The sequence below is a fragment of the Ursus maritimus genome, unplaced genomic scaffold, assembly GCF_017311325.1.
Source record: "Ursus maritimus isolate PB19 unplaced genomic scaffold, ASM1731132v1 scaffold_14, whole genome shotgun sequence".
In the NCBI taxonomy this organism is placed as follows: Eukaryota; Metazoa; Chordata; class Mammalia; order Carnivora; family Ursidae; genus Ursus; species Ursus maritimus.
Window position 1 is genome coordinate 62,620,583 of NW_024423786.1, and position 24,639 is coordinate 62,645,221.

At 42.6% G+C, this 24,639-nt stretch overlaps 1 protein-coding gene across 1 annotated transcript in view; it reads right to left on the bottom strand.

The window, feature by feature from the left end:
• LOC103660401 (myosin-1) overlaps positions 1-22,659 on the bottom strand; it is a 23,162-nt gene extending 503 nt beyond the window's left edge. Inside the window, exons 1-37 of the mRNA XM_008688018.2 lie at positions 22,456-22,659; positions 22,221-22,364; positions 21,953-22,109; positions 20,577-20,604; positions 19,692-19,806; positions 19,515-19,607; positions 19,320-19,383; positions 18,573-18,671; positions 18,380-18,483; positions 18,091-18,229; positions 17,280-17,398; positions 17,040-17,189; positions 16,755-16,925; positions 15,702-16,011; positions 15,538-15,608; positions 13,973-14,060; positions 13,774-13,891; positions 13,350-13,473; positions 13,125-13,261; positions 12,771-13,026; positions 10,447-10,689; positions 10,177-10,353; positions 9,203-9,348; positions 9,033-9,123; positions 8,555-8,944; positions 7,835-7,961; positions 6,533-6,651; positions 6,194-6,390; positions 4,747-4,930; positions 4,299-4,464; positions 4,086-4,210; positions 3,367-3,675; positions 3,076-3,279; positions 2,643-2,768; positions 2,385-2,555; positions 1,780-1,884; positions 1,561-1,656 (exon numbers count right to left, since the gene is read on the bottom strand). Coding sequence (XP_008686240.2) covers positions 1,561-1,656; positions 1,780-1,884; positions 2,385-2,555; positions 2,643-2,768; positions 3,076-3,279; positions 3,367-3,675; positions 4,086-4,210; positions 4,299-4,464; positions 4,747-4,930; positions 6,194-6,390; positions 6,533-6,651; positions 7,835-7,961; positions 8,555-8,944; positions 9,033-9,123; positions 9,203-9,348; positions 10,177-10,353; positions 10,447-10,689; positions 12,771-13,026; positions 13,125-13,261; positions 13,350-13,473; positions 13,774-13,891; positions 13,973-14,060; positions 15,538-15,608; positions 15,702-16,011; positions 16,755-16,925; positions 17,040-17,189; positions 17,280-17,398; positions 18,091-18,229; positions 18,380-18,483; positions 18,573-18,671; positions 19,320-19,383; positions 19,515-19,607; positions 19,692-19,806; positions 20,577-20,604; positions 21,953-22,109; positions 22,221-22,364; positions 22,456-22,659 — 5,667 coding nt within the window. The remainder of the gene's footprint in view (positions 1-1,560; positions 1,657-1,779; positions 1,885-2,384; positions 2,556-2,642; positions 2,769-3,075; positions 3,280-3,366; positions 3,676-4,085; positions 4,211-4,298; positions 4,465-4,746; positions 4,931-6,193; positions 6,391-6,532; positions 6,652-7,834; positions 7,962-8,554; positions 8,945-9,032; positions 9,124-9,202; positions 9,349-10,176; positions 10,354-10,446; positions 10,690-12,770; positions 13,027-13,124; positions 13,262-13,349; positions 13,474-13,773; positions 13,892-13,972; positions 14,061-15,537; positions 15,609-15,701; positions 16,012-16,754; positions 16,926-17,039; positions 17,190-17,279; positions 17,399-18,090; positions 18,230-18,379; positions 18,484-18,572; positions 18,672-19,319; positions 19,384-19,514; positions 19,608-19,691; positions 19,807-20,576; positions 20,605-21,952; positions 22,110-22,220; positions 22,365-22,455) is intronic.
• Between the last annotated feature and the right edge of the window lie 1,980 nt (positions 22,660-24,639).

A 24,639-nucleotide genomic window follows, 5' to 3' on the forward strand; every position in this document is an offset into this window, starting at 1 on the left:
ACCAAACCTTCTTTAAAAGAGAAACAAAAACAACAACAAAAAAACCTTCTTAAAAAAACCTAATGAATCACTGAACACTACATCAAAAACTAATGATACAGTGGCTAACTGAACATAATAAAAAACACACCTATATTATATCAAGCTAATAGCCTTGAGTATAAATTATTGTCCCTTGAGTATTTGAGTATAAATTATTGCCACTTAATGCAGTTTAGAAATGAAACAAGATTTGTTTCCTAGAATAGTCTTCCGTAGTCTCTGATTGTTTTTGAACAGACAAGCAGTGAATTTGGGAAGGCCGGTTCGGGTTTAGTCTTTAGTAATTGTCCTTTTTTAAAAGGCTCATTGACAACTGTTCAAAATATGGCATTCAAATTTAGAAATGCATAAAACTTAGAATCACTAAATAATAGAGCATGAATAAAACCTCAGATCTTCCTGTTACAGATGAGGGAAGTAGGGGCTAGAGACACGTTAAGTCTCCCTCTCTCTCTCTGTCACCCTTACACCTGCTTCTCGCCCCAGACCTCAGAGGTCAGCAGAATAATGAAAACCACTCATGGACAGAGGAACTAATTTGTGATGAGGAGGTATATATATCTATTCTTACCTCCTTAGAAAATTGATATTTATTATTTCAAATAAATCATAGGCTGGGGAAATGAGATAGGTGGAGTGGCAAGAATCTATTGGTCTGAACATGACCAGGAGCGTCTGAGCTCCAGACTTAGCTGCTTACTTGTCACCTTCACTTATGTATATGATGGTATTTCAAACAGTGTTCCAGAACAGAATTCCTGTTTCTTTCTTGCCCTATGAATCTGTTCCTCCCTTAGTTTCCTGTTGTAGTCCTTGTTGCTGCACCATCCCTCTGGTTACTCAGACCATGAACTTGATGAAGTACCCTTGATTTCATTTCCGCTACCTCCCCAGGGCAACCCATTAGCACATCTTATTGTTTCTCCCTCCAGAATGCATCTTGAATCCCTCCACTCTTCTCTATCTGCTCCACTGCTGCCCTCAGGCAAGCCATGGGCCCACCCGAAAAGCCTCCTAGAATGTCACCCTGTACCTACCTGTGTTATCGGACAATCCATTCTCCACAAAGTAGCCAGAATATTCTTTTTAAAAAGTATAAACCAGGGCATGACTGAGCAGTTTAGAACCCTCCTGTGGCTTCCCAGTGTCCCATTGTACTTAGAATGCGATCCAGACTTCTTACCAAGGCCTGGAAGGCCCTGTGATCTGCCTCCTCTCGTGCTCCCCAGCCCTCTCTTTACTGCTTTCTCTGTGCTGCTTTCTGCTCCTTGAACCAGACTCTTGTCCACTCAAAAGCATTGTGTTGCTCTTCCCCTTCCCTGGAACAGTTTTCCCTGGCTTATCAAGTTGTTAGTTTCTTCTCATTGTTTAGAATGTCATTGACCCTTTTCCTTTGATCCTTCCTCATTGTACCCTCCTTTTCTTTCCTTTCATTCTTCTAACTAAGCAGGCTTGGCCTTGCCTAAGTCCGGGGCTGGTGGGGGATTATGTAGTCACTCCAAGGGGTTCAAAACTCACCGCTTCCTCAGCTTGTCTCTTGTAAGATTTCACCTTCGCTTGCAGTTTATCCACCAGATCTTGGAGCCTGAGCACGTTCTTGCGGTCTTCCTCAGTCTGAAATAATATGTTGAAGAGTGAGTCTCTTGAAAGTACAAATACCATTAACATTTTGTTGTATATTAGCTTCTTGAGCCCTTGCAGACTAGAATGAAAACCTAGATAGGCCATTTTCCTTACCTGGTAAGTGAGTTCCTTCACTCTCCTCTCATGTTTGCGTAGACTCTTGACAGTTTCAACATTGTGCTTCTGTTCACTTTCAACTTCTCCTTCAAGTTCACGGACCTGCAAGAAGGTAGGCGTTTTATTTTATTTTATTTTTTTAAAGATTTTATTTATTTATTTGAGAGGGAGAGTGAGAGAGCGCAAGCAGGGGGAGCAGGGGGAACAGTAGAGGGAGAGGGAGAAGCAGATTGTCCGCTGAGCAGGGAACCCTATGCGGGGCTCGATCCTAGGACCCTGAGATCATGACCTGAGCTGAAGGCAGATGCTTAACCATCTGAGCCATCCAGGAGCCCAGAAGAAGGTAGGCATTTTAAAAGACATTTACTGTGATCCATTCACTCAGTGGATTTCTGCTTCTTCAGATGACCTGCAGTGCTGCTTTTACTCTGCTTTATATGTAGTTTTGATGGCCTAGTCTAGTTGTGTCCTTAAAAGCTCTTGGACACCAAGGAACATTTCTCATTTGTCTCTGTATGCCCCAATCATCTAGCAGTATGAGGTACTCAAAATCATGCACTGGTTTGGAATGAGGTGAGAAATATGCTGATCAGAAGACCCACCCTGGCCTCCAGTTTCTGGATCTGCTTCTTCCCACCCTTCAGGGCCAGCTGCTCAGCCTCGTCCAGACGGTGCTGCAGGTCCTTCACCGTCTGCTCCATGTTCTTCTTCATGCGCTCCAGGTGGGCGCTGGTGTCCTGCTCCTTCTTCAGCTCCTCGGCCATCATGGCTGCCTAAACAGTAAAACAAAACCCATTGAGAGAGATGAGCGAGCACATCTGGATTCAAGTTTGACCCCCACCATGTTGCCTGTTGCTCACATCAGTGATGGCCTTCTTGGCCTTTTCCTCTGCGTTGCGGGCTTCCTGGACAATGTCCTCCATCTCTCCCTGGATCTGGGAAATGTCTGTCTCCAGCTTCTTCTTGGTGTTGATCAGGCTCGTGTTCTGGTTAAAATATCAAATTTAGAAATATTTAGTACATGAGAGCAAAATTAAGATGCCAGATTTTTAATGAACTTATGAACTAGGTAAATAATTAGTATCCCTCCTTGTTCCATAAGTTATCTGAGGTGACAGCATATTTTTAATGTGACTGAATGTCACAGTATAGATATTGTTAAGCACAAATATTAAATGTTTTAAAACTTCATCCTCCATGGAACATTATGAATGCATTTTTAGGTAATGCCAAAATATGAGCAGGAATTTCAATTTCATTCCTTTGTATTTTTGACTATTGTGTTATATTCACCTGGGTGTGGAGGAGCTGGACACGCTCACTGGCATCCAGGAGCTCCTGTTCTGCGATTTTCCTGCTCCTCTCCGTCTGCTCCAGAGTGGCCCGCAGCTCCTCGATCTCGGCCTGCAGCAGGTTGGCTCTGCGCTCCACCATGGCCAGCTGCTCCTTCAGGTCCTCCTGGCCGCGGAGGGCGTCATCCAGGTGGATCTGGGTGTCCTGTGGAATGAACGATCATGGAGACACCTCGTTCTCAGAGCTGAAGTCGCCCCAACCACCTTGGGGCCGTCTTTTGAACCCGCTTACTTTGAGGATGGCTTGGGTGTTCCTGTAGTTCTTCAGGGCCTCTGCAGCCATGCGGTTGGCGTGGTTCAGCTGGATTTCCATCTCATTGAGGTCTCCCTCCATCTTCTTCTTGAGCCTGATGGCATCATTCCTGCTTCTGATCTCAGCGTCCAGGGTGCTCTGCATCGACTCCACGACCCTGATGTGGTTTCTCTTCAGCTGGTCAATTTCCTCATCCTTCTCAGCAATTTTCCTGTCGACCTCAGACTTGACTTGGTTCAACTCCAGCTGGATGCGCAGGATCTTTCCCTCTTCATGTTCAAGAGATGCCTTTAATGACAGCAAGGGGTGACATTAGCAGGGAATGGAAGTTTATATAGTATTCTAGAAATAGGAATTAGTTCTTGCTCTTGTGCTGCCATAACACATCTTTATTCCATTGTTCTGGAAATTTCTACAATGTGTTGTTGATTTTATATATTTCTGTCTCCCCAGCTAGATAGTGCCCTTGACGGCAGGGACCTTAACTTATTCGCCTTTGTTTTTTTTCAGTGTATAGCGCAGTTCCTGACATATAGGTGTGTTAGTTGCATGCATGGTCGATTCTCCATCCCCATACTGAGTACAAAGAGTCAGAATTACTTTTCTTTTCTCTTAATTTAAGAATTTCATCAATTCTTACATGCGGTAGTCTCTAATTCCTCTTGTAATTGTTTTAGAATGTACAGTAAAATGTCTACCTCTGCCTCCTCTAACGCGGCCTGAAGTTCAGACTTCTCTTGTTCCACTTGCTTCTTTATCTTCTCCAGTTCATGGATACGTTTCCCTCCTTCTGCAATCTGCTCAGTGAGATCAGAAATCTCCTCTGTTGGTGAACAAAGATATAAAAATTTGTTCAGTGAGGGAAAACATTTTTTAGATCTTTGCTTAAAGAAAAGGTGAGAAGTGCTCACGTTGCAAATTCTTATTTTCCCGCTTCAAGGTTTCAAGTTGGTCTAAAGATTCCTCATAAGCATTCTTAATCTTGAACAGCTCTGTGCTAAGGGAGCGGGACTCCTTTTGGGAAGCTTCAAGTTCAGCATGAGTTTCTTCATACTTCTGTTTCCATTCTGCCAGGATCTGAGGGGCAAAGAATGGCCCAGAAATTTAATGGATAAAGTTGATGGGACGGACACCATCTATCCTGGCACATGTCAGAGTTGAGATGATCTGGAACTGACAGATCATTATGAATGAGACGAGTGGAAACCATAGGCATTGTCCCCCCCTCCCCCACTGCCTACCGTGGAGCAGGAGCTACTGAGAACAGCCCTCAGGTAGTTTGAATAAGACACACTGAAGATAGCAGGCTGGCTTTCATCCTATGTTGAATACTGAGGCAGAGACTACTGCATGCGTTACCTTGTCGAAGTTCCTCTGCTTCTTGTCCAGGGCGGCGCAGGCCGCGTTGGTTCTCTCCACGTCAATCATGAGGTCTTCCACCTCATTCTGGAGCCGCTGCTTCGTCTTCTCAAGGGAAGCGCATTTGGCGTTCACGGCTTCTACGTGCTCCTCAGCATCCTGCAGACGCTGAGCCAGCTTCTTTCTAAAAAGTGAAATAAGGACAAGAGAAGTGAATGGCCATCCACACAACTGGATGCTTCAGAGTAGGTACGAAAGAGTGATTTCCAGAACCAGACTCCTAATACTTTGCTTTTCCATCTTGTTTTGTAGGCCCAGTTCTGTGTTAATTCATTCCCACTCTCCTATGAACTAAATCCTGAAAACTGTCTAAATTTCAACATCGCCATACTTCGTACTCAGGTTTTAAGGCCATCTGTGATCAGCCCAAGCAAACATTTTACCCATCAGTGGCTGGTTTGTTCCTCCTCTCTAGAATAATAATATCTGCTTTGAATTACTGTTGTTTATATCTTGTCTCCACTGAATTCTCATCTCCAGAGGGTGGAGTGTGTATCTTGCTCATCTTTGTTTTCTCATAGGCTGTCACACATATTAAGCGCTCCAGTGTAGGATGAATTGAATTCAAATGAATGAATTCAACCTCAAATCAAATAGACTTGATTTTGGCTAATCATGTCCCTTATTTTTCCTGGCTTTTCATAAATCATTTAATAAAAATAAACTTTTCCAAATCATTATCAGTTTTGCTTTGCGAGCTCCACTCAGAGGATCTTCTAAGGCATCCCCCCACCACGATTCCAACTACATGGTTGTAGATGAGTCACAGCATAAGTAACTAGATCTCTCCTGAAACTTCCTGTTAAATGAATAGTTTTCTTCCTGTCCAGTTTCTCCATTTTTATAGTTCCATCTTGAACTGTTGATTGCATTGAATATTTGGTCCTTTGTGAAATGTTGTGTATCCTTTCTTATTGCAGAATTTATATTTTCTTTTTAGTCTTTAATAATATACGTCTTTGTTCCCCTACGAATAGCTATGTTTTTACATCTCAGAAGGAGGAGCTATGTTCTGAAGCCCAGTTATTTTTCTCTTACACACCTAACATCTTGGACTGATTTTCCCATTAGTGGCTGAGAGGGAGGAGAGTTACAAGGAAGTACAGTTAACACTTACTCTGTCTACACCTTTATAGATAGAATGATGTCAAAAGTTGTCCTTCAACGTCCTCTTGCCTTCCTTGCTTTCTTTTTCTGCCCTCTAGCTTAATTTCTTTTCCTGCACCGCCTAGATTGTTTGTCGTGCTTTGGTTTATGTTCATGCATGTTTTTTTCCTTGGTTTTCCAAATTTGTTGTGGGAGCAATGGACATTTTCCCATATAGTGCTTATGGCAGATGTGCTTTGTTAACAGAAATATTTCCATTTCAAGTAAGTCTAGAACATACTTGGCCTCCTCCAGCTCCTCTGTGCGCTGGATGGCATCTGTCTCATATTTGGTCCTCCACTGGGCGACCTCGCTGTTGGCCTTGGACATTGCCCTCTGCAGCTCGGCCTTGCCCTCTTGCTCCTCCTCATACTGTTCCCGCAGCAGGTCACAGTCGTGGCGGGCTGATTGCAGGGCGTGGGCCAGAGCACTCTTGGCCTGAGAACATAGAGATCAGAGACTTAATTTGATATCTTTAAAGTGACATTTTGTCCCTAGGCTCCTACAGACCATCAGAAGAAAATCTGTAGAAGTAAACGAAACAACCTCAAAAATAAGGATAGTGACAAGTAGGGCTTACCTTTATTTCCTCTTCAAGCTGCCTTTTCAGTTCCTCGATCTGTTGTGTGAATGCTTGCTTTCCCCTTGAGAGCTGAGAAACTAACGAGTCCTTTTCATCTAGCTGGCGTGAATATTCACCTGTTAAGACCAAGATGGAGAAATCTCAACCTCACTTTGGAAATCAGAACTCTGGATTAAAAGCTGGATCAGGGAAAGGGAGCTGAGTTTGAAACACATTGGAGAGTACGGATTACAGCAAGCCACCAAACTCCACTTCAGTTCTGATGAGCAAATCTATGTAGAAATGAGAAGTATGGAAAGCTTGGAGGCTGATTACATACTTATGAGCCAACACAAAATATTTTGGAAGATATTTAAGATTATTTATCGCAGTAGAAATTGGTCAAGAAGGATGTAACAAGAGATGTTAGTATTTAGTAAGAATCACAACTTTCTTTTTTTTCCATACCACTAAGTTATAGAAAGGACTTAGAAAAGTGTCTACAAGGAGCATTTTGAGTCTTTGAGATTACAGGTTTTTTTTTTTTCATGAAGTGTACTAACTACCTGTACAACAATAATAAAAGCCTGACTTTGAACTCTGTCAAAGAACAATATTTCAATGACTATGAGAGAGTAAAGTGGTTCTCCAACACGTTGATCTGCCTATTACTTTAATAGTCCAGGTGACCCATAAAATAATTTCTGTCTTGTTATCTCTCACTTGGGGAGGTGGAACTTCGGTAAAAAGTTGGGTGGATTGATTAGGGGACAGAGGAAATTCAGAGACTCTGCAATTTGATAGTCAAAATTCCACAAACATCACTTAAGGCTCCTGGGCTGGGTTGTAGTGCTGAATATTGCTCTGTGTGACTGTGCCAGCTAGCAGCGTTTGGCCAGACTTCAGGAAGAGGAGCGGAGTAAGCATTCCTGGACAGTCACTTCATCACTGCCATAGTCTGTCATCTTTGAAATGTGGATTCCATTACAGAGACTGTTGAGGGTAATAAATAACTTATGCAAGCATTTTGAAAAGTGCAAATAAATACTGTGAAGCTACACTTTTAATTTGATAACTTGATGAAAGTCAAATCTGCTTTAAAATGTATAAAAACAGAAGAGCCTGCTCTCTTTAATGGAAGTCACAACTGTAACAAAAAAGAAAGCAATCCATGCCAGCGGTCAGTGATGTGTTCATAGTGGTGGTGATGGGTATCCCCAGGGGGTAATATGTGATCTCAACAAGTCAGTGCAGTTTTTCAGCAAATTAAGCATCCAAGGGAAATTTATCATTCAAGGTCAACACTGGTACATGGCCCACCTGCTTCCGTCTGCAGACGCGCTCTCTGAGCCGTCAGGTCGTTGATCAGCCGCTGCTGCTCCTCTTCCTTGGTCTTAAGTTCACTCATCTGGTCTTCTAGAGTGCGACACATCTTTTCAAGGTTCCCCTGCATTCCAAAAGTAGTAGAAGGCATCTCAAGCAAGCATTTGGACCACAGGAATTTTTCATAATCCAAGCATTCCATAGGGGCTGGGGCACTTATTTATTTTGAGAATACAATATCCTTATAAACGAAAACTAGAGAAGCCTAAGGTTATGAAGGAAAGAGTAACAGATGACATAGTCCAAATATGCTACCAGTAAACTGCTTTGTGAATTCAAGTCTTTACTCGACTGGCTTATCTTTGATAGGAGAGTAATGATACTTGATTCAATTCTCGGTGATTTTTTCGAAAAACATATTATGTATTTGTGCTTAAGGGGCAAAACAGAAGCTTCATCAAGGTGAGGTGTTTTTAAAATCCCAAAATGTATAGTTGAATTGTAGTTTTTATTTGGAAGAGCTAAACTTTCCACTCTGTATGTTCTTTGGGTGTGGCCGTTCTCACAACCAAGAGCGAGTGCTTCCCTCATCACACCTGAGTGTCTGTCTTTCTGCTTGCACTGTCTGTAGTCTCCTGCCAGTTACTGAGGATTCTTGAGCGGCTCACTCACACCTGTCTCACAGAAGTCTCTTTAAGACTTAAACCATGATTGTACCTTGGCTTTGGAGACTGTCTCCATGTTACTGGCAAGGTCATCGATCTCCATCTTCATCTCGCTCTTCTCCTTCTCCAGCTTCTGCTTGACCCTCTGCAGGTTGTCGATCTGCTCCCCGAGCTCGGCCACACTGTCTGCGTGCTTCTTCCTCAGGGTGGCCGCCGTGGCTTCGTGCTGCAGGGTGGCCTCCTCCAGGTCCCGGCGCATTTTCTGGAACTCGGCCTCGCGCTTCTTGTTCATCTCAATCTGGGCGGAAGTGGCCCCGCCGGCTTCCTCCAGGCGCTCGCTGATCTCCTCCAGTTCCCGGGAGAGGTCAGAGCGCTGCTTCTCTGCTTTGGCCCGGGAGGCCCGCTCTGCCTCGATTTCCTCCTCCAGCTCCTCGGTGCGGGCCTGGGGGTGACACAGCAACGTGAATGCCAGCTCCTGGCCGTTGTGATTCCTGGAATGCGCAGAAGAGGTGGGGGGGGGTCCGACTCACCTGTAATTCCTTGATCTTCTTCTGTAGCTGCATTGCGAGGGCCTGCTCGTCTTCAATCTTGCTTTGCAGATTGCTCATTTCAAACTCTTTCCTGTTAGGGGAGCATTTTATGTCAGTCACAGATATAACAACAGTAATTTCCCCATGGAAATGTTGTCCTCATTGCTTACTTTTTGAGTTTCTCATCGAGTTGCTGCTTGTCATTTTCGACATCCATTGTGGATTCTTGAGCCAATTTTAGGTCTCCCTCTAGTTTTCTCTTTGCTCTTTCTAGATCCATTCGGATTTTCTTTTCTTGTTCCAAGGATCCTTCAAGCTAAAAGTTAATAATGCATGAATACAGTTCTAGGACTGTTATCATCTTTTATCGCAGGTTGGACTTGTAAACATTTAACTTCTATCTAATCAGCAGCTTATTTTGATTTTTCTGTGCGTAAGACAAATTTGTCCCATTCATTCCATTCCCTTTGCTGTTTACCTAGTACAAGAGTCATTATTTAAAAAGTGAACCATGCCTCATTACCATATGATTATAGTAAACTGCTAGGGAGATGTCATGCCTTTTGAATCTCCCCACTGGAAACCATTGTGATTAGTGCTTCGCCATACCCATACTGTAGCAATGTTTCTAAACCATGATTTTTGCCGGTTCCTCCCTTACTCAGATATTTACAGTGGGTTCTCTATTCGATATCAGGTCACATTTAAAGCTGAATTCATCTTCCACATTCCTTATTTGGAATCCCCTTTTTTCCTGTGAGAGAAAACCTTATGGATATTTACTACTTCTTTGCTCTTGCTGTGCTCCCCGCTTAGAGCACCCTCTCTGTTTCTTCCCATAGTCATTTGCTTTTTGATCCCAACCAAAATCCATTTTGTTTGTACAGTTTTTCTTGGTAAACAGAATAACCTTTCTTTCCCCTAACCCTTTTTACCCATATCGACTGTTACCTACAACTTTCTTTATTGATTTTTTTTTTTGACTCTATGGGTGTTCATCTTAGACCTTGTACCGGGGATGATGTCCTACACTAATTCACTGGAAACTCTTGAAAAGTATTCACTACATTATTAGAATGTAAACGCAGACTTACTTAGTTTGTTACTAAATAAAAAATTATTTTTTATATGATGTTAGGCTTACATCATCCACTTGCTGCTCTAGCTTGATTTTAGCTTTGGTCAGGGTGTTGACTTTGTCCTCTTCTGCCTGCAGGTCATCCAGGGTCTGCTGGTGGGCCTCTTGGAGGGCCTTCTTCTCCTTGGTCAGCTTTGCGATGGTTTCGTCCAGGCCTGCCATCTCTTCCGTGAGGTTTTTCACCTTGAAAAATTAAAAGGGGAAATGGTATCTGCTCTAAAGCATCTTAGTAGGGTGGCAGAACCTCTGTATGGTAGAACAGAATAGGATTCATACCTTGTTCTCTGTGGCATGCTTCTCCTTTTCAACCTTGGCCAGGGTCAGCTCAAGGTCGTCAATGTCTTTCTTGAGCTCTGAACATTCATCCTCTAGTTTTCTCTTCTTGGCTGTCAGCTCGGCGTTGATCTCCTCCTCATCCTCTGCTCTCTCAGTCACCTCCTTGATTTTGGCCTCCAGCTGGATTTTGGTTTTGATCAGCTGGTCACATCTTTCCTCTGCATCAGCCAAACTATCGGCTTCCTGAAAAGGGATAATAGACACTTTTAGATTTTAGTTCTCTGGACATCAGATTTCATTAATATTTTGAAACCAAACAAGTAAATTTTGTTTTAAAGCCTTAGGCTAATTTTTATAAGCTTTCCATCATCTAGGAGATATTTATTGGGTACTTATTATGGCACTGCAGATTTTTTTTTTAAAGGAATTTAAGTCAGCATTCCTGGTGAAATTATGATACACTTCTGTTTGCTAACGATGAGGTTCAGGACACACTGTCCCTAAATATGGCACCTTGGCATATTGCATACCGTAAACTGAAGGAGTTTGAGAAAATGGCTGAAGTAGGAAGCCCACTCTGACCTCCTGTACTCACCCTTCTTCCCTGAAACAGGTCATTAAACTCTCACGTGAAAAGTACCCTCCCTGTATTAGGAGGAAAGAAGACATTCTTATCACCAGAGATGGGAATTGGGGGTCAAGAAGGCTGCAGAAACAACCTTGTTAAAGTAACTTTTATCTTCTTTAGTTACTTCTTCACCATTTACTACCCTTAGCTCAAACCCCTTTGTCTTATCAATTCTTTACAAATCTATCATTTGTCTAAAAGATATACAAGCTTCCTGCAGTCTTCAGTCTCTTGTAAAGGCTCCCGTGTACATGTAAAAATCAATAAATATTCATGCTTCTCTCCTATTGATTGATTTTTAAATTTTCAGACTCAGCCAGGGACCTTATTAAGAAAGGCTCCAGGAAAACTTTTTCCTCCCCTGCATGATGTCACCTGCATTTAATGTGTTGGTATATAATTTCAGATCAGTCACCTTTCTTTCTTTAATATTTATTTACAGAAAAGCTTAGTGTATGAGAAGCAAAATGGCCAGGTATCCAGCGGGTTGCTCAGAGGGAGGATTAATACCAGGAAAGTGACTTAAAGGGAAGATGTCCTACAGAGTAACTGGGAATTACAGGGAACACATGGAAGAAGTAAGGGGAACTGAACATGTTCAAAGGTGGTGCATAGAGAAGTAGCGAGCATGTTTCTCATGAGAGGGAATAAGGGTTGGAATAGAAACTCTGTGGGAGCAGGGACCATGTCTCCTGCTTCAAGTTGTATCCCTAGCGCTTGGAATGTCCTCATGCTTTTATTAAATGTGGGGAGTTGAATGATGCTGAAAAGAGGTCATACTTCTCGAAGGAGAGGAGTATGCCCAGAACAAAGAGATATGCCCTGCGTTATCCACTGGTTCTCCAAGGTGTGATGAACCTCTTCTTAATTTGGAAAACCCTGTTGTATATGAACTACAGGGAAAGGCACAATGCCAACCTAGGTAGGAACAGACCGTTCATCTTTCTTCAAGTTTCCTAGTTGAGTGTCCCAAGCCTAAATACCCAACTGGACCAATGTCGATTTGCTTCTGAATACAGCGGACTACAGGGTCCCTTTCGGGGTTTAGATTGTTGGTCTTAGTAGCAAACTGAAAGTCTCTTGTCATTTGAGTCACAAAAGTAGGTTAGACAGTGGTGTTTGATCAAATATTTCTTCCCAATCTTCTGGATGTTTTTTGGGACATGAGAACAAGAGTATCAACCCCATCTCATGGCTAGCTCAAAAACTGACACTATCTATAAAAAGTATTGCCATTATCCTTGCACTGACTCTATTCTTTCAGGTACCGAAGAGTTTTTAAAGACAAAGTTGAGAGGGAAGTTGCCAGTTGTTTTCATATTGGTTTCAAGTTGATGCATTTCCATCACAATGTCTCCTCCCTCTTCACTGTGACTATGGTTCTTTTTTTCACTGGTCTTATGTGCTCTTTTCAGTAGGGAGAATCTTAAGGAGCAAAGATCCCCTCACTTTTTGCCCATATTTTGCTAGGAGAAACAACAGGGGGAAAGGAGGAGTGGTTTCGTTTTTTCTTTTTCAACAGCAAGGGATCCTACCACAGTGCTTGGTAGTAATGTTGCATCTGGGATTGTGTAGAACTTCTAAGGAGTTGTGAATTAGGAAAGTTTGATAGTGAGGTGGAATTTAGACCTTCCTCTTGCAACTGCTGAACTGAAATGTTAGCATCCAATTGCAAGAAATGGGCTCAGATACTCACAGCTTGGACCTGGAGCTGGAGGTCATTTTTCTCTTGCATGAGAGCAACCATTTTCTCTTCCAGCTCTTTCCTTTTGGCCTCAGCCTTTGCAAGGCTTTCTTTGGTCTTCTCAAACTCTTCCTTCATGTTGGCCATCTCCTTTTCTGTCTCTGCACTCTTGAGGAGGGGCTTGATCTTGAAATACAGCTTCATCCAGGGCCAGTGCTTGACGTTCATGAACGCACGGATGTTGTACTGGATGCAGAAGATGGACTCTCTGTGATAGGAGCAGAAGTGGTCAAAGTCAGGTTCCAACAGGAAGCAGAATTAGAAGGGTCTAGGCTGAGGGGGTTCAGTAAAGCATCTCTATAATACCTTCTCTCCACCATCCTCTGGTACTCCACTCTCGCCAAGTACCCTCTGCACCTGGCCTGGGTTCTAGTAATCAGCTGGGCCAGCTTTTCATCTCGCATCTCCTCTAGGAGCCCCAGAAGACCAGCTTTGAAAAAGACCTGTGCGTGGGAGGAGTTGCAGATCACACACTGTACATAAACTTCATAGGGAGATGGATAGCATCAGGTAGGCTTTAGAGACCATTACCTTGGTGTGACCAAATTTATACTGGGTGTGGTCAATGTCGATGGATGCAAGGAGCTTCTCAGAAGCCTTCTTGCTGTCAATGAACTGTCCTTCGGGGATAGCACTTGCATTTAATACCTTGTATCTGTTTAGGCCAAACAAATAAATGATAGCGCTCTTGTCACCAACAAGATATCTTCTTGCCTTGCTATAGAAATGACATAGGTTTCGGATAGTCTAACAAACATAAACAAGAAATCATATCCGTGTCTTTATTCTCTGTATATCAAAGGGTGTCAAACTTTTAGTATGTCAATACAGAGTCTGTCGAATGTGTTTCTCTTTCCTTCAATTATAATAGAAAGCATATAAAGGATTTTTCCATTGAAAAAATTAAAATGAATAAAAGAACTTTTTAAGATAATTTTCAGTGAGAGAGTCTGACCTCTGTTTGAAATCTGCATAAAGGATCCTGCTTGGGAACCCCTTCCTGCAGATGCGGATCCCCTCCAGCACCCCGTTACACCGCAGCTGGTGCAGGACAAGTTCATGCTCCATGGCCCCTAAAAGGCAGAATACGCATGCCTTACTTCATGGTCTCAAGCAAACAGCCTGGAGTTGTTTGGGTATCAGATGGGTCTTACCTGGAGTCTTGGTTTCATTGGGGATGATGCACCGTACAAAGTGGGGGTGAGTGCTCCTCAGGTTGGTCATCAGCTTATTCAAATTCTCCTGTGGAATTTATGAATGTTGGTTTTAAAAAGCACTGTTTTCATGCATTCATATTTACAGACATAATCATTGTGACATTGGTGCAATTCTAATAGTATCGAATTATAGGATCCAGTAGTATCTAATTCGGATACTATCTGAATAGTATCCAGATTTGAAAATAAGAAGAGTTATTTCTGGAATTTCCACATTCCCAAAATGTCCTTCTCTTTCCTGTTTTTGTGCATTATAAACATATTTTTCTATTAGTCGTTGACATGGTCACTGCTGTTGAATTTCCTAGCATGTATTGTAGATTTTGTATGATATTCTTTTTTTTTAAATTTTTTATTATGTTAGTCACCATACAGTACATCCTTAGTTTTTGATGTAGTGTTCCATGATTCATTGTTTCTGTATGACATTCTAAATGCAGGGAAATATTCTACCCGGACTCTTTGGTCTAGATGTATGATCTGACTTTACAAATAATTCAGTGTCTTTTCCTAATCTCTCATTTCTTTCTTTACCCTATTTTAAATTGTATCTGCTTCTCTATCACATTCCTATTCCTTATCCTAATTACAGAGCTGTGTCCTCCTCCTCATTCCACAGGAAGTGGCCTTTTAGTGCCTCACTCTGGGAATTGGCAGAACACCAACAGCCATGTTACCAAGTGTGAGAAGAAGTATTGCAACTTGTGGAAATCCTGGCTTTTCAGAGTCACTTAAGTTTCCATTGTTACAGATGGGACTGTCCTAAGAAAAGTAAATTTTCCTTCAAGAGCTATTTCTTACCACATCTGGTTTTTTACTTCCTTTGTTTAGAATCAGCCTCCAGTTCTCAACAGTGATCTTCTTCTTTTTTTTTTTTAAAGATTTAATTTATTTATTTGACAGAGATAGAAACAGCCAGAGAGAGAGGGAACACAAGCAGGGGGAGTGGGAGAGGAAGAAACAGGCTCATAGCGGAGGATCCTGATGTGCGGCTCGATCCCGTAACGCCGGGATCACGCCCTGAGCCGAAGGCAGACGCTTTAACCGCTGTGCCACCCAGGCACCCCTCAACAGTGATCTTCTGTCTTCAGCTTTCAAAATCCACTCACTTCAGTTCTGAACCAGTATACACCAAGGCACGTACATCATTTGGAATTTCCCACAGGCTCCAGCAAATCTCATGTTTTGTTTAGTCCTATCCTAGCAGAACCTTTTAAATGTCAAATGACCTTATTTCCTGGCCCCCAAATTTAATTTTACCATCTGATGCTGACTTCTGCAATTCACTTTCATCTCTCCTGACACCCTGTCTCCTGTATACTTAGGTGTCTCTTCCAAATGACCCCAAACTCTCTAAGACTCTGTTCTACCACCACCCACTGACCTGTCTCTTTGAGTCACGTCCAGTTCTGGAATCCTTGCAGGATTACTTCCCTTTCCCCACAAATACAGTAAAATTTAATTCCCTGAATCTAATAAGACAGAGCAAAGGAAGTTCATACCCTGAAGAGAGCAGACACTGTCTGGAAAGAAGAACCCTTCTTCTTGCCACCTTTCTTACCACCGCCAGCCTCTAAGGGGGGCAGAGAGCACAAGCAATCATAGCACAGCTTTCTCAGTATATGTTTGATACATTAAATAAAGAATAACTTCTGTTGGAATTTACCTGCTTCAGCAGTTGTTGTCCCAGAGAAGAGGAGAGCCAGAGTCTTCATTGCAGACTTCTGGTACAGCCCAACCACAGTCTCGTTCAGGGGGTCCTTGTTCTTGTCGAGCCAGCCGGTGATGTTGTAGTCCACGGTGCCAGCATAGTGGATCAGTGAGAAGTGTGCCTCGGCCTTGCCTTTGGCAGGCTTGGGCTTCTGGAAGTTGGCCGACTTCCCAAGGTGCTGCTCATAGAGCTTGTTCTTGAAGGAGGTGTCTGTGGCTTTGGGGAACATGCACTCCTCTTCCAGGATGGAGAAGATGCCCATGGGCTGAAAGGATGAAAAGAAACAAATGCCTTTGAATTTTGTGTGCTTGTAGAAATAATATGTGACATCTTGATCCTCTTTGAGTAAATTCACCCTTTAATTTCTTAAAATTAATGAAAATTCATCCCTTGGGTCAGAAGTTGTTAAATTAGCAAATATTTATTGAGTGCCTGTTGAGATCCAGGTGCTGTGTCGGGCTCTGGGATGTGGTGGCGAGGGAGAGGAATGAAGAGCATACTCTCTTGGAGTTCATGTCTTGCGCCACAGCTCCACAGCCATATTTCTCCAAGTGTGACTTGCAGATTGGTTGCATCAGAAACACTTGGTGAAAATGCAGATTCTAAGGCTGAATCCCACACTTCCTAAAAAGTTTTCCCAGGGGTGAGATTAAGGAATTCTGAAATTTTATTAAGTACCGTGGTGAGCCTCAAACTGCTTTAAAGTACTAGAAATTTGCATTTCAGTTGCTACTAAAAATGAATCTAAGGATGACAAAGGGATGCTGAGTAAAAAATACTCTTTATAGTGCACTTTTATAAGGAAAGGTGGTTTTAAGTCCTTGCATTGTGAACTATCGGGAAATGGAGAGTTCTGGATGCTAGAGAAAATATTCACTCTCCTTTTAGCAGACTTTCTCCGTCAGAGTTAGCAAAAGAAGGAGCTTTCCTGATAGTATTTATGAGTAGAAGTGTTTTAAGATTTTTCTCAGCAGTATATAATCTGTGACCTGAAAAAAGCAAGCGGACCTTCTCGATGAGCTCAATGCAGGCGGCCAGGTCCATCCCGAAGTCGATGAACTCCCACTCAATGCCCTCCTTCTTGTACTCCTCCTGCTCCAGCACGAACATGTGGTGGTTGAAGAACTGTTGCAGCTTCTCGTTGGTGAAGTTGATGCACAGCTGCTCGAAGCTGTTGAACTAAGTGTTGGAAATAGCAAGGAGTTGGAGCGAGTCTGGAAAATCCAGTGGGGATTCGGCAAAGCAGACACAAAATGGAAGGGCCTTAAAAGGGCATTTATCCAAACAACTCACATCAAAGATCTCAAAGCCGGCGATGTCCAAGACCCCGATGAAGTACTGTCTGGGCTGCTTGGTGTCTAGCTGCTGGTTGATGCGGGTGACCATCCACAGAAACATCTTCTCGTAGACGGCCTTGGCCAGAGCACCCACTGCATTGTACACCTTCGTGGACAGAGCAGTGATTGTTGGCGCTACTAAAGACATGCTCTGAAGGCCTGGGATGGGGGTCATTCACTGAGGTCGTGCACTCACCTGCTGCACCGTCTGGCCTTTGGTGACGAACTCATTGCCGACCTTGACCCTGGGGTAGCAGAGGGCTTTGAGCAAGTCAGCAGAGTTCAGGTTCTGGAGATAGGCCGCCTTGTCAGCAACTGCAGAGACACAATTCAGGCACCCCGCATGACCTACTGTGGGCCCCACAATTCATCGGGGCAGAGTGATGAGTGAACCACTTTATAGAAAGTCTGTATGGAGGTGAATTTGCATATGTTCATCAGAGGCTCAGCTGTAAAGAAGTAATGAATTTGTATGATCCAGCCATTGCACTACTGGGTATTTACCCCAAAGATACAGACGTAGTGAAGAGAAGGGTCATATGCCCCCAATGTTCATAGCAGCTTTGTCCACAATAGCTAAATCATGGAAGGAGCCGAGATGCCCTTCAACAGATGACTGGATTAAGAAGTTGTGGTCCATATATACAATGGAATATTACTCAGCTATCAAAAAGAACGATTCCTCAACATTTGCTGCAACATGGACGGCACTGGAGGAGATAATGCTAAGTGAAATAAGTCAAGCAGAGAAAGACAACTATCATATGGTTTCTCTCATCTATGGAACATAAGAACTAGGATGATCGGTAGGGGAAGAAAGGGATAAAGAAAGGGGGGGTAATCAGAAGGGGGAATGAAACATGAGAGACTATGGACTATGAGAAACAAACTGAGGACTTCAGAGGGGAGGAGGGTGGGGGAATGGGATAGACCGGTGATGGGTAGTAAGGAGAATATAAAAAAAAAAAGAAGTAATGAATTTGGAATGAGCTTTTTGTTTGTGTTACCTTCGGTGCCATCCGGCTCGGCCTGCTCCTCACGCTGCTTCTGCTTGAACTTCATGTTCCCATAATGCATCACGGCCCCTGTGAGCTTGTAGATGGAGACTCTTTCATCAGAGGTGAAGCCCAGGATTTCAATGGCACTCTACCAAGAAAGATAAGAGGACAAAAGGGCAGAAGACACTAATTTATTTAGGGGAATTTATACCATATCCTTAACCATGCCTATAGAGGGGTGTTATTGTCATTCCCATACATAATGGATTTAAAGAAAAAAACTATGTATGTGACTTACATCTGTGGCCATCAACTCTTCTTGGTCATCAATGCTGGGGACGGTGATCTCCCCTTGACTGACGAAGGCATAGTCATATGGGTTGGTGGTGATCAGAAGCATTTCTGGGGACATAGAATTCAGGGTATACATTTTACATTAGAAGTTAATAAAATGATTAACTTCTAGCTTACAAATTTAAGCTCCTTCTTACCAATTAGGTCTGGCTTCTTGTTAGACATGATCTGATAGAAAATGTGGTAGCTTCTTTCTGCCTTCAGCTGGAAAGTAACTCTAGACTTCTCCAGAAGATCTGTAATGGAAAGTAGACACTGCTCAAGGGGGAAAAAATTATAAAGTTCCTGAAGTGATTTTGGAAATTGGGATGATTAACTAAAAAATCTCACTGGCCTGTTGAGATTTCAGCTGAATGTTGTGCCTCTACAAACACCATTACAAGTGCTCTTACCACCTCTAGAAAGAAACTAAAACATGCCTGGCCCAGGACAAAGACATTTCTCATGCAGAAGATCCTTGACATTTGGGATATAATTGATTCTTGAGAACCCCTCCCTCCTCGGGGTCTTTTCTCACTTTATACTAGAGGGACCACTAAGAGCACCATTTATCAAGTCTCAGGCTACAAAGAAATCACCTGTTCTCAACCGGAAGGCAACTCATTTACCTTGGTGTTAGTGTTTTCTCAGAGAAAGTTGGAATTCGTTCTGAGGCTGGAATGTCTCAGACAAGCCCCATGGCTCCTGGCAGTTCTTAAAGAATCATTAGCTCATGACTGGGATAAAGCACACTGTGGGCTATGGATAAGACTGGCATTAACCACGGGCATGTTTGGCAGCAGACTGGTGTTTCACAGGCTCCAGGCTCAGCAGGAGCTGCAAAATGTTCCTCCAGACCATCATTTGTCATTCTTGGATTCTGTTTAGGAGGTCCTGTTACTCACATGTTTCAATATCAGCAGAAGCCAGTTTTCCCGTGGTACCAAAGTGGATCCTGATGAATTTACCCTTGCAAGTAAAAATGATGATGTTAAATATAAAACTTGAAGCACTCAAAAAAATGAGATGGAGATGATAAATCAGGCATGCTTTCTCTGTCATGGAAGGGCTGAGAAGACCTCTGTGACCAGGAAACTTACAAAGCGAGAGGAGTTGTCGTTCCTCACAGTCTTGGCATTGCCAAAGGCCTCCAGTAGGGGGTTGGCGCTGATGATTTGATCTTCAAGGGTGCCCTGCAAAGGCAAGAGCGGTCCTCACCTCTGGGGCTCCAGACTTCCTGAGAGCCCTGAGAGTCTTGAGTCTGACCCCAGACCCACCTGTATTTTGCCAGAAGTAACTTCCTCCTTCTTCTTTTCCCCAGTGACTGCAATTGTTGCAAAGTACTGGATGACACGCTTGGTGTTCACGGTCTTCCCCGCACCAGATTCTCCGCTGTCAAACAGAGACCAAACATACGTGAGGAATTAAGCTATGTGACAAATGAAAGTACTTCCATCATTAGCATTTACTACCTTATGCATCCATCTTTATATGTCTTTGTCAATTTTTCCTAGCTCCTTCTCTTCAGCCTACTATAGCTCATATTATTTCTGTTGTTTTGCACTGACAAGAAGTAGGGAAATTCATTCATTAATCACCTAACACATATTTCTTGAGTGCTTAAAATGTGCCAGGCTCTCTTCCAGATGCTGTGGCCTGGGCTTGAGAGGTCCAAAATGCAGACACCCAACAGCTATGTGGGCGATGAAACCGTAAAAAACTCTATGAAACAATGGGTATGTTTTTCAGTTTCCTTAGACTAAAAACATAGCTCAAGTGAAGTCTTGAAGGACTAGACATTTCTCAAGTAGGCCTTAAAAATGAGCCACTGGGAACATTCCCAAATGGCTCAACGTTCAGAAGACTGTATGTTGTTCACTGCCATGTACCGGGTCCTGACTGTGCACAGAGAAAGGATTTGTAGCCCGTACTCTTAGGAAAGTTCTGGGCAGCTTTTAAGACTGGACTAGCAAATGACAAAGTTTAGGACTTTGTTATTTTACATTCTGATGCAGTCTAAACCCTACAACAAAGTACAAACGGTATCCAGGTCCAGGCTGATCGGCAAGGCTTCAGTATGGCAGCACTAACTAATTTCTTTTAGTTTGTCATTTTCCCAGTGTGAATAAAATACTAATACATCCTAGAATAGTAATACATACGTGATTAAGATGGACTGATTCTCCCGATCTAGAAGAAAAACAGTGGACAATCAGCATCATACCAGTTACCCAAACAGAACTTTCTATAGGGAAACATTTGGGGCATTGAGTGTAAATACTGTGTCATTTTAAATGGAGTTTTTAAATATATTATTGTTAAGTTATATATGATATTATTCTTAAATGTCTTAAGTTGAGTCCATAATCTCTCATGCTTATTATGGACGCTGGGAAACAAACTGAGGGCTTCAGAGGGGAGGGGGGTGGGGGATTGGGATAGGCTGGTGATGGGTAGTAGGGAGGGCACGTATTGCATGATGCACTGGGTGTTATACGCAACTAATGAATCATGGAACTTTACATCAGAAACCAGGGATGTACTGTATGGTGACTAACATAATATAATAAAAAAATATTATTAAAAAAAATAAATGTCTTAAGTTGAAGAGAAACATAAAATGTTGTTATATCTTAAATTCCTTAAGCCCTCATAGTAAGTGTGTCCTTCTGGTCTAAAATAAAGAGCAGTACTTTCCAAAGCCAGAGACACTCTCTGGTTGTCATCTGTGGATTTCAGTAGCATGCTGTCTGCTGATTCATGCATGGAACTGAAAAATGCAAAATGTGCAAAGGGCTTGGACTGTAATAGGTTTAAACAGTGTTCATCAAGCCAAGGTTGAGATTTAGTTTCTAAATGAGTCATTTGGCCTCACAAAGAGAAGGAAAAAAAAAAGTATTTTACAGCCACAGCCTGCAACCCTAACTCTGATCAGTCCTGCCAAAAGTGTGCCATCAGGTCAAAGAAAGATCAGTTGAGAGAACTGACTCAATCAGAACAAAAATCCTTTTAAGGGAGGAGAAAACAACAACTTCTCTTTCTGTGCATGTAGCCCCCAAATACCATCTTTATTCAAAGAGAGGCTATCTTCTCTGAGATGGTCTCTGATGCCGTTAGAGATAACAGTATTCCTCAAAAGCATCAAATCTGTAGTCAACAAGAAACTTAAGCACGAGAGGATGGAACATATATTTTTCATTTCCATTCAGATAATGTGATTCCACCGTTACTTAATCTTAGCTATTGTTACTTAAAGCTATACCATAAATTATGTATTTCCAAGGAGGAGACTGCAAGCAAGTTAAGTTTAACAGGGGTAGAGCAGAGGTGTGGCCTGGTAAAATCATGGAGGTGGGTGGGTTCTGGAGGGCTAGGTTTTAATTCCAGCTTTGACTGCCTCTCCCTCTCGGTGCTTCAGTTACCTCTTCTGTACAACCAGGGACTTGGATTAGATTATCTCCGAAGATCTGCTTATCTTTAACACTTTGTGACTCTAGGTGGTCAGATAATTTGCATGCGAAACACTGGAGCCACTCACCAGTCAGCATGAACTGGTAGGCGTTGTCAGAGATGGAGAAGATGTGGGGCGGGGCCTCCTGGCGCTTCTTGCCTCGGTAGGCCGTCACCACCTCTGTGTTGTACACCGGCAGCCACTTGTAGGGGTTCACGGTGACACAGAACAGGCCCGAGTAGGTCTACACCAAAAAGAAAATAAAAGAATATAATCGTTTCATGGGGACCTTAATCATCTATTTGTCAAACTATTAACTAGCTGCATGAGCAGAAGGCCATGAGAATGAACTCACATAGATCATCCAGGCTGCGTAACGCTCTTTGAGGTTGTACAGCACCGCGGGCTCGTGCAGGTGGGTCATCATGGCCATGTCCTCGATCTTGTCGTACTTGGGAGGGTTCATGGGGAAGACTTGATCATCTTTCACTGTCAGAGTCTGGCAAACAGGGAAGATAACGGTTCATGTCAACTGAGCGAGGAAACACAAGAATTGATAAAACGTGGTCAGCTCCAGGGGCTCCACTCACCGCTCCAGCTTCGGTCTTCACCGTCACTTTCCCTCCTTCTCTGCTCTGGATGGTCCCTTTCACAAAGGATTCTTTGGGCTCCGCCACAAAGACAGATGTCTTGGCATCAAAGGGCCTATTCTGGGCCTCAATGCGCTCCTTTTCAGACTTTCGGAGGTACGGAGCTGCCTCCCCGAAAATGGCCATTTCCTGGTCTGAACTCATGGCTGCTGAACTCAGCCCAGTCGAAGACCCTGCCTGGGAGGGAAAGAAAAGATAGTCTAGAAATTCAGATATTTGATGTCACGTTTAGGAAAAGAAAACATTTTGATTCACTGAGCAGTTGAGCACTTAGCATTGTGTTGAGTATGACCACCTACCTCCCTGGCTTGGCTGGAGATGAAATGTCAGTGTCTGTGTTCTGTGCCAGTGCTGATAGGTACTTAATGGAGCTTCTGCAAAGAGACCGTGGTTTCTGGCTCACGGTATGATATTGCAGCTGCTCTCTGTGTTTTATTTGTTATGTATGTTTATTTCTATATGCAGCCTGTGATTGGTTTATACAGAACACAAAGCTAAGATGATGGCCGGGTGTCCTCCAGCTCTTTCGTTGAGAGCTCTTATCTTCCAATTGGATTATAAGCACCTTGCAGGCAAGGGAGCACTTTCTTTGAAGGCATCCTTTACGCCTCCTAGGACGCATGCTAGGTACAGGGAAGGGCTCAAAGCTGGCTTTGTGAATTAAAAGTACAATAGATTTATGTTGTGAAAACTCTAGCAACTATTTTGTACGTAGTGAAAATCTTTTCATTATAGATTTGGGTTCATTATAGATTTACAAAGGCTACCTGATAAAGGAAAGCAGAAATGTAGGGAGCTCTGCTTTACACTGCTTTGTTTAAAAAAAAAATTTCTATTTTACATCAGTTTCTCTTGTTTCCATACCATAATTTTGACAAATTTGGCTTTTTCACTTGTCTTTAGTATTTCAGTATTTCTCAAAGACTTATTATAAAATATTATTATCTGTTTTCTTTATTACCGAGATTCTCATAAAAATTTCACAAAACTTTCTTTTTAAGATCCATCCATCTCTTGCCATTTTAATATTCATTAATCCTGTCAATAATGATCAGAGGTAATTTGTTTTATAATAATAAAGATTTTTTTTTCCCCGAAGAACTCAGAGCACTTGTGTAAACTTTTCTACATTTTCCCATTCAAACTGCAGTGATTTGGATAACACAAAATGCTTTGTTTTGCTGAAAATGCTCACAATCATTTTTCATAGCGTTTAAAATTTTTTTTCCATTTTATGGACTGTGGCACAACATGTGAATTTAAGCCACTTTTCCAAGGCAAGGACTCAGTTCATTCAGACAGCATCTCAGGTTTTTTATTTTTTATTTTTTTATTTTTTTACATTATATGGTGCTGAGGAAAAGCTGTAACAGGAAATTTACATGTTCTCTATAAATGGATAATAACACCAAAATGTTGTATTGCACGTTGTCATTTATTTAAAAGACAGACTGCAGTGCTGGAAATAGAAAAAAAAAATTGTGCATAAAACTCCTCAAAACTCTAAGAAAGCATTTTCAGGTATTGCAGAGGATATAAATTAATGAGAACGAGTATCTAAAGTCCCTCTCAGAATTTTTCAGGGGAAGCATGATCAGCCATGAAATGAAAACGCTTTCGTTTTATAACCCCCTGAGCACTCTCCAACCCCTGTGGAAGATTTCTTGCAGCCTGTGAAGAGCGAGGAAAAAAAAAAAATCAGGATCTTACCTTAGAAATGCAACCTGGAAGTGGGTCAGAACTGTAAGAAAAAGAGCAAATTTCTTCTGGTTAGACTCTAACCATTCCCAATAATAGCCTAATTCTTAAGTGAGAATCAGGAAATGACTGGGGACACTAAAGCAGCTAATTAAAATTGCTACGGAGTAAGTTGGAGCCTCGCTGGAAGGGCTGCCGGGGCAGTGGGAGCCAGGGTGTGTGGCATGCGTGCGGGCAGCCAGAGATCCCTTACCGCCTCCCACAGAGCCCTGTCCTCACACACACTTACCTTCAAGCTTTATGAGGAAAGACGAGTCACACCCATTCCAAGGGTCCTTTTATAGGGTCAAATATGGAAAACACATAGCCGCCGCCTCTTTCTTAAAACATATTTGGCAAAACGTGTTTTTGGCAATGAAGGTCTCC